At 42.5% G+C, this 9034-nt stretch overlaps 1 protein-coding gene across 2 annotated transcripts in view; it reads left to right on the top strand.

Moving 5' to 3' along the window:
• The first annotated feature begins 298 nt into the window (after positions 1 to 298).
• The window catches only part of TMEM245 (transmembrane protein 245), a 78844-nt gene continuing 70108 nt past the window's right edge, over positions 299 to 9034 (top strand). The window contains exon 1 of one of the 2 annotated variants that reach the window (XM_030967966.1): positions 299 to 814. In XM_030967966.1, the coding sequence (XP_030823826.1) occupies positions 314 to 814 (501 nt within the window). In that variant the 5' untranslated portion in view covers positions 299 to 313. The remainder of the gene's footprint in view (positions 815 to 9034) is intronic. The other variant, XM_030967958.1, reaches the window with a different exon arrangement.

The raw sequence follows: 9034 nt of genomic DNA, 5'->3' as shown, positions 1-9034 counted from the left end.
GAACTACATTTCCCAGCTCGCTTCCCGGCCGGCACCGCCCCTTTCCCGCCGGGCTGGGCGCACGCCCGGAGCCGCGCGGCGGCGGCACTACAGCCCAGGGCCCCTGCGCGCCCTCGGGCACGACCGCCCGGGCAGTCCCGGCCCCGCTCCGCGCCCGCCCGCGGCGGCCGTGCCCGCCATGGCTGACAGCGCAGAGCCCGCGGCTCCCGACGCCGGTCCCGCCGCGGCTCCGGACGCGGGTCCCGCCGCAGCCCCTCCGGGCTCGCCGGTGCGGGAGCGGCGGGCGGGCGGCTCCCCCGGCGCGGGCGCGGCCATGCCGCGGCTGCCGCTGGGCGGCCAGGGCGGGGCGGCGGGAATGTCGCTGCCGCGGCTGGAGAAGCCGATCAAGCAGGCCTTTTACAACACCGGGGCGCTGCTGTTTGCGGGGCTGTGTTGCGGCGCCGCCGTCCTCGTGTACTTCATCCTGGAGGCGTTCCTGCGGCCGCTGCTCTGGGCCGTGCTCTGCGGAACCTTCCTGCACCCCTTCAAGACCTCGCTGACGGCGCTGGGGCGGCGCTGGCTGGGCCGCCTGCACCGCTCCCGCACGCCGGTGCTGCTGGCCGCCCTCCTGCTGCCCATCTGCTTCGCCAACTACGGCGTGGAGGCGCTGGGCGAGCAGGTGCTGCGGCGGCGGCGGCTCCTGCTGCTGCTGGGCGCCGGGGGCCCGCTGCTCTACGGGCTCTACTGCCTGGGCAGCTCGCTGGGCGTGCAGGTGCTGCTGGCACAGGCCGCCCGCATCATCTGCCAGGGGCTCGACTACTTCAGCAGCCAGTGGGTGAGTGAGGGAGTGTCGGTGTGCCGCGGCCGCGCTTTAGGCATGCCCCGCTGCTGGAGATGCTGTTAAGTCAGAGGTGATTCAGGCGAGCTCTTGGGTAAACGTCGAGGCTTGTAGAGTTCTAAGGTGTGTGTTAAAGTGTTGCGAAATAGCGCAGCTCCGCAAGTGACCCGGGATGGGGGAAGGCGCCTTCAGGCGTATTTCTCTGTCTGCTGTGTAGGGTTTTCTTTTTCTTAGCGTATCAAACAGTGCAAAGGCAATTTGAACTTTAAAGAGTAAAGCTGTTTAACTTAGAAATGTTACTGATGCTGACAAATCCTGGGAGGCTACTTTTCACTGTGTTCTGTTCAGTAGGTAGCATAGTTAGAACTGCTGGCAGAACTCTTTTACACTTTGTTACTTATAACTGAAAATACAAAAAGTGCTACATATCAGAAGCAAATTGATATGTGAAAGATCAGTTCAGTAAGTTGTACTTTTGTTAAATACTAATGTACAACTGGCATGCTCAGATTTCTTAGTGTCAAAGACTTTTCAAAAGTGGCTCTGTCTTAAGCAAAAAAAGTATGCTCTTTCCCTAGGTAACAGTGCTCCTGAATGGACTGACAGAGAATATTTTGACAGACTGCCTCTAGTGTGAATAGAATGGACAGGAGAATGTGTTTAGCCTCTTGAAAGTAAACACTGGAGGAAAAGATTTTCTTGACTTTATTTGGTCCTGGAAGATGTCAGAGAACATGTGTTTCTGGTCTGTTTTGTCCTCAGAAGTATAATTAGCACTGAGTAGACAGAGATGCATTCTCTCTTTATAGACAGGCAAGATACTACCGTGTTTACTTTCAGCTGAGTAGTAACAGAGCTAAAGCATGGCCTGGTACTAGTGGGAAGCTTTGACTTGTTGCCACACAATTTGCTTGGTAAGCTTAAGATTTTTTTAAGAACTTTGCACTGACCTCTTTGTTTTATTGTTAACAAATCTATAATATTGCTGCACTAACTGGTCTGGCCAAGTCCAGGCTTTTAATAAAAGTTTCTTAAATAAGCCGTACTTAGTGCTGTGTAAATATAAAGGTACTGAAGGAAGCTGCACTTATTGAAGCTTGTAACTATGGCTGTAATGCACTGCTGGATGTCTGTGCCTGCTCAGTGAAACCTTGTTTGGCAGTCTCTGATCCTTCTGGCTGGCACTGGTGTTTCTGATTTATCACTTGTGTTCATTGAACTGTGGTAGGAAATCAACTGCACAAAACATAGGAAGCTCCCATAACTCTTCAGACCTGAGTTACTTGGGGAGATTTTGGGTTTGTGTCAAGGTAACTGATCACAGAGTTCCTTAAGCAAGCCAGTTGCTTTCTAAGCAAGCTGTCTGTGTATCTTTCTGGGGACTTATAGGAGAAAAAAATTGTGGGCTTTCCTTTGTAAATAGCTGCTGCTCAGTCTGGCATCATCTGTACACTTTGCAGTGTTTTCTTAGTCAATTTTTTTTAATTTTGCAGTGCTTGATGTGTATTATCTCAGAGCTGTAGCAGGATAATTTAATTTTATCCATGCTGCTGAGGAGCCCTGAGCTGGATCAGTTAATAGTGCCAGTTTTAACTTCAGTTAAGCACTTTAAAAGCCATTTAATTGCCATGTTATATTGCAGGGCTCTATTTGCATGCATATGTTCTGCTTGTTAGCTGCACAGGAATTTGGGATATTACAAGTTGGTTTCTCCATTGTACTGTTATTCTCTGGGCTCTGAATCCTCCATGGTTCCTTCTGTATGCATGATTGTTTTCTCCCTTTCTGATTCCCTCTCCTGTGCTAGAGAAGTGAGTGGATGCCTATCATTAGAATTATGGGGATTTGGAATACTAACTTGTTGTTCTCTAACTAAAGGTATTTTTGTTGTATCATACTAGGCCACTAGAAACTCTCCTCTTAAGTTCTTGAAAAAAAAGACAGTTCTTTAAATGCAGTAATTACATGTGACAATGACATGGTAGGGTGTATCTTGGCACCAGTATGTTAGAGAGCTTTCCTGTCCTGCTGTCCTCACATCTGGCAAAGCCATTTGTGGCATTGATGAGTCAAGATTCAGAAGTGCCTGTGTTCCATCAGTGGCTCTTAAGTCACACCTACAGTTCAGGAATTTGGGTACCTCCATGACTGGATTGTTTGATAGCTGATTGCAAAACTGCATTTGGAGAACAAATTCAAGATCTTAGGCTAGTCTACAAGCATTGTGCTCCCACGGTCTCCTTTTCTTTCCCTTCAGGCTTTATCATCTTTGAAGAAGCTTGCTCAAAAAATGCAGTTGGCTGCTGGGCCTTAAATTAGAGGCTGGTTAAAAATTCCATTGAGTTCCTTGTTCTGACTCCAGCCTTCTTTTGGTTATTTGCAGAATTTTTATGCAGAGGGCCCTGCACAATCAGCAGTTTCATATAATAGGGAAGGGGAATGTTTTTCTCTATAGTTTTTTTCTTGGAAAGAATGGGAGTTTTTCCTATATTGGACTGAATATAGCCCTACATGCTTTTGGGCTGCAACAGTTTCACTAGTTTTGCAGGAGCTGGGCCTATGTCCAGCACTGTATCTAAAAACCAAATTCTTTTGCTTTGTGGCAAGAGTTCAAACTGCTTTAGGCTGATGTTTTACACTCAAGTTAATATATATCCAATTCCAGCTATTCATTATATTTTCTTCTTTTTTTTAGAAGAAGAATTTACATGCTCATATTTATTTGGGAAACAGATAGTTTGTAGATCCCAGCAGATGTAAAGAATTATACGGCTGCTCTGTGTTGGCCCTGAGGTTCATCTTCGTAAATTAAATTTGATGTAATCATAATGAGCAGAATCATCTGTAGTGAACTTGATTACAGGGCTGTTGAAATCTTTTTTTCTGGCCAGTCTTTCTTCCTTGGTTTGTCACGGGTTATTGCAGGCTCACAACAGTGTAGTCGCGTGTGTGTCAGTGTATTTTTATATCTCTGACTGTGTGAAGTACGACTGGTGTTGTTCTGGGTTTCCATGCAGTTAGAACACTTAATCAGTCTTATCCTCACCAGGGTGCTGGGCAAATCTGGAAACGCCATTGCCCACCATTGCTGTATTTGGGATATTGTCAGAGTACATGCTGCCTATTTTGGCTGGTGTACTGTCTGCCCCCCATCGGGGATTCTGTGCAAGACATCCACCAGGGAAACCTCCATTTGTGTTGCACTAAATGTCACTCCCCCAGCAGCCCTCGCAGACTGAAATTCTCCAAGCATTCTTCATGCTCTGAGGTGTTTGGCTTCCACAGTCCTATTGAATATCTCCTGTGGAGGCAAAAAAGCATCTGTGTTTTGTTGAGTTCACCTGATGGGGCAATTTCTCTTCTGTTAAAGAAAAGGGCACACTTCTGATTTTTAATGTGCGTACAGTTTCTATTTCTTTGAGCGTACAATTTGTTTCTTTGAGGGTTTAGCACAAGTGGGCTTTTTTTTTCCTTCCCTTTCTTCTTAGAGCAGTCTTGCAGGTTTCTAAAACTTGTCCACCTTAAAAAAAACCCCAAAACCAAAACAAATGCCTGAACAAACTCTTAAGTATTCTTTCTGCTGTTTATTATCCTTTATTATTATGGTATCCTGGCTTACAAATGATACAGCCGAGTACTGACTGTAAACACATCTTACCAAAACCACAGATTTTGGTATGTTTTCACAACTTTGTGTGGTAGAGATAAACTGTAGAGACCACATGTGGCCTGTTTAAAAACAAGATGGAGAGAGGCAGGGAAAGTCTGGGATGTTGATAGTGTTTTCTACTGTTGTTTTTCCCTTCTACACCCACCCTCAGTTTTGGAAGAGCCTGCAGTGAGGTACCTCTCTTGGAGAAGCCAAGGAGCTTGTTCCAATTTACATACAGGAACTACAGCCTCAAAGGTGGCAGTAACCTAAAGCCTAATGATATATGCTACATAATATTAGCTTTTTACTGGTATTTATATGTACTGGTTGAACACAATGACGTTTCTTTTTCCAGCACCTCTGAAAGGAATGATCATTATGGAACTGTCCAGCAAGATTTTAACTGTGCTCTATATAATAAAAGAAGAAAGTGAAGAAATTGTGTGTGTTGAGGAGCCATCTCTTTCAAAAATGTTACCATGAAGTATGTCAGAGGAGTGGTGCTCTGTCTGCAGGGAAAGAATTTGATGTGCTCTGGGAAACCTCTTTTTGCAAGAGAATCTTAATACATTTGATTTCTGAATAGCGTTTTTGTTGCTAGTTTCTCATAAGTAGCTTTTGTATTAAGATAGGAAAAGTGAACTAAATTAGAAGTAGTCTCAATATCCATTGCTTCAGTCCTCTGGGTGTCTTAGATTTTATGTTTTCTTCTTAAATTCAGTGTAGGAAATGTTGCAGGACACATTGAAAATAATTTCAGCCCATGTGTGGCCGTGTTGATTTTAATGGTCAGTTTCCCCCTGCCCCAGGGTTCTAGTTATAAGTTCATACTTTCATCCCTTCAAAACGGGGTGATCTCACTAAACGCCATGTTTCTGTTTCATGTGGTTTAGTAGTCTGTGTTTATTTAATGCCAGAAATACCAGCATGGATATATGTCACTTTTGGGTGTTCTAGAAGAAACAGAATGGGCACACAGTTCAAGTCCTTTGGACTTGGGACGAGGAATAACTTACCTGTGTCCACTTAGAACCTGCTCTAGGTAAATGAAGGCTTCCTAAGTGAAGGGAGGAGGCGCTCATCTTTGCTCTGAGGTGAAAAATAGGCTTACATGTGTGATTAGTTGCAGTTTGGGTATTTTCATATGTTTGATAAAGGCTGTCTCCTTACTAAAGGACTGGCAGTTACACACTTACTCTGCACATTATGGGATGTTTCCTCTTGTGTACTAATGAAACTGTGCTAAAGCTACAGTAAATTAATTTTGCTTCTGGAAACTGGAGTCAAAATGACATCTTCATAATTTGTTACCTGCCTCCTTATTATCCTTTATGTTGTTTAGAAAAGAATTTTCAAATGAACAGGCAGATAAAGAAAACACTGATTTTTTTGAAGGCAAACACAGTTTGGCATTTAGCAGTGCATTTAATGCCTTGTGCCATTTCATTTTTCAAGTCCAACACTCTTCTGCTCAGCTTTTGTGGTAGGTTCATTTTCATTGTCAGCCTGCATCACCACTGAGGAGGGAGATGTAGAAATAATAAACTGGTGTCATAAGATCACCTCTTTAAACTATCTTTACTCTGCAGCGCTGTTATAAAAGTTTGCAAAAGTGCTGTGTTAATGCTTGATAAATGTTTTAAATTATTTTTTATTTTGAGAAAAACTAATTAAAATCTCTATTTTCAAATGAAAATTTTGTTTTAAAATATTAAAGGGAACTGATGAGGTAGTTTGGTCTCTTTTTCTTTTTAAAAAAAACCTGAGACTGGAAAATAGAAAGCAATTTGAATTAGATCTGTAGATCCATCAAACGGTTTTAAATTTAAAGCTCATTTAAAATCCCCCAAACCAAAACCTAAATCAAACTCCTAAAAACCTTGCTGTATGATTTCTAAGTGGGAAAGTGCAGCCAGGGAAAAAACATCATTTCAGAATGGCCAGGGGAGAGGGTAAAGCTACAATAAGAGAAGGAAGGAGTTCAGACTCTCAGTTTTCTAGGTGTTGACTTGTTAAAAACTGAACAATTTTGGCAGGGCATATATCAGAAGAATTAACTGTTGGTTCATCTTCTCAGTCTTCACTGTTGGGTTTGATTGTGGAGTGGTTCATAGAATCATGGAATATCCTGAGTTGAAGGGACCCAGAAGGATCACTGAAGTCCCACTCCTGGCCCTGCACAGGACCACCCCAAGAGTCATATTGTGTGCCTGTCACCATTGAGTCAGGAATGGATGAATGAGTTGCACATAGACTCTAGGTCTCCAGAAGGCTACTAACAATTTTATTAATTTAAGTCCAATTTAAGTTCATGTCAATTTATAGACTCTAGGTCTCCAGAAGGCTAAAAATAATTTTATTAGGAAGCCCATTCTTTTTATACACGGTTCTGATGCAGGTGAACCTGATTGGAGATGTAATTAAAACACTGTCACCATTGGCTAATTAAGAAACCACCCTTTGGTAAACATGTAATGAGAAACAAGTGTTCAAAATACCAGCTGCAGAGCCTTAAGATAAGAACTGTTTGAATTCTTTTCTCTGAGCTTCTCACAGCTTTTCCCAGAATAATTCCTGGGAAAGTTTATCTGGCTTTCTCTCTCTGACCAGGCTGTTGCAACCACATGTGCCTGAGAAGGCACATGAAGCAGGTGAGAAATGTATTTTCTGCTGGATGTTGAGGTGTCGGGGCAGCATTCCAAGGAAGACTAAATCATTCCAACAGCTTTGCAGTGGGAAGCTCTTCTTGCTTATTCCACTTCTGCATATGCTTCTGTTGCCATGTTGTTGGTGCCTGCCATACTTCTGTGAGTTTATCTTGCTATAAGTGAATTACAGGTAGTTTTTTATGAGCCTAGGGATCTTGAGCTGGTTGGATGAATGTTGAAGCTGTTGTGCAGAAGAGGTGGGACTGCCCAGCTGGCAGTAGGGGATAATGAGTTGCCACTTCCAGTGAGTTATTGAATGCACTTATCTGCAAAATCTTCCCAGTAGAGGTTAACTTGTTGATAGGAAAAAGGGGAGGGAACTGTGTAAATAAAAGGGTTTTACTCTCCAACATAAATCAGTGCAAATGTTGTCAAAAGTTGAGTAGTCTGAGTTTTCTCTTGAAAAATGAGGTCAAAGCCAAGAGTGGCTCAGATTTTCAAATCCTTCAATTTCTTCAACAGCAAGGAGAAACAAACTTTCAGTAATGTTCGTGATAGTTCATGCTGATAAATCCTTGACTTTGCAGCACTGAAATTTCAAAGAAAAATCACTGAAGCAGACGCTTGAGTTTAACATAAAAGTTGCATATTTCTATGGTGTAATTTTGTCTCTAGTTGGCAATTTAAAGAGAACTAAAGCCCTTCATAGCAGCCTTAGATGTCTCTAAATCTCTCTCTTGAATTTGCCACTTTAACACAGAAATGGATGCTAAAATCCAAGAAGTTACTCTGCAGTCTTAGCACTATTTATTAAGAAAAGTGGGCAGTTTTACATGTCTGAAGGCAAAGCAACACTTAGTTCAGTTTGTGAGAGATGCTACAAAATGCAGAGGAGATGAAAAATAAGGTCTTGGCTGTCTGTTAAGAAAGGCAAGGGAAGGAAGAAGGGCAGCTTGCAGGATTAAACTATCCCAAGGTTGCAATATATGGAAGTTGTGCATGCCTGTAAGTAATAATTGTGATTGAGGAGTGATTTAAAAATCCCAGAGTACGTGGTGAAAGTCAGGGTCTGCAACTGATTTCAGCTTGATAAATAGTTGATGATAGTGAACACATTCTGCAAAATCTGAAGTGTATGTATTAGTTACCTGGTTAGCTGTACACCCTTATAAATTAAATTTGTAGGCATTTTGTCTTAGCACGGAACTTTATCAATTACAGTTTCAGTGCAATAATTGCAGTAGCTTAATTTGAGTGAAAGTAGGCTGTCTTTCATTCTTTGTTTCAATTATGTCAGTTCTTGAGAATGACATATAATAGAGAGAGGCTATTAATATTCTCCATGCTTTTCAAGCCAAAACTTTTGGAGACCATCCAGAAAAACAATGGGAAGGATTATGTAACACACTTTTAAAGGGTTAAGGGAAAAAAAAAGTATGCTGTTGCCAAGTCAGTATGGGATGAAATCCTAGTCCATGTCAATTTAAGTTAATTTACCTTGTCAGTTGCTTTCAGCTATGAACTGTTGGAAGTAGGCTACCCTAGTTCCTGTGTACTGGTTCTTGCAGTCTAGGGATGTGCTTGGCCATAATAGTAACCAATAAAGAGCTGATTATTCTGTGGTGTCACTGAAATTAAACTTCTTGCCCCAGTCAGTTGACTACACAGTTCTTTTTACAGAGCTTCAGGAAGGTTATTGTTTGATCTCTTAAAAAGGGTGACTGCTTTATTTAAAAGTAAGCAATTTCTCTCCATTCACTAGAAATAAAGACTTCAACTTGGATCCTTTGCTAAGCTTTTAGAAATGATAACTGATTAATTATTTTAACTTCAAACACAAAAAAAAATTATTAAATACCTAAGCCCCATAATATTCAGCTACATGCATGGATAAAGGCAGTGCGGCATGTTTTGCTT

The sequence above is a fragment of the Camarhynchus parvulus genome, chromosome 2 (assembly GCF_901933205.1).
Source record: "Camarhynchus parvulus chromosome 2, STF_HiC, whole genome shotgun sequence".
Lineage (NCBI taxonomy): Eukaryota > Metazoa > Chordata > Aves > Passeriformes > Thraupidae > Camarhynchus > Camarhynchus parvulus.
The sequence above is the reverse complement of the archived record's forward strand: the minus strand, read 5'-3'. Positions and strand labels throughout refer to the sequence as shown.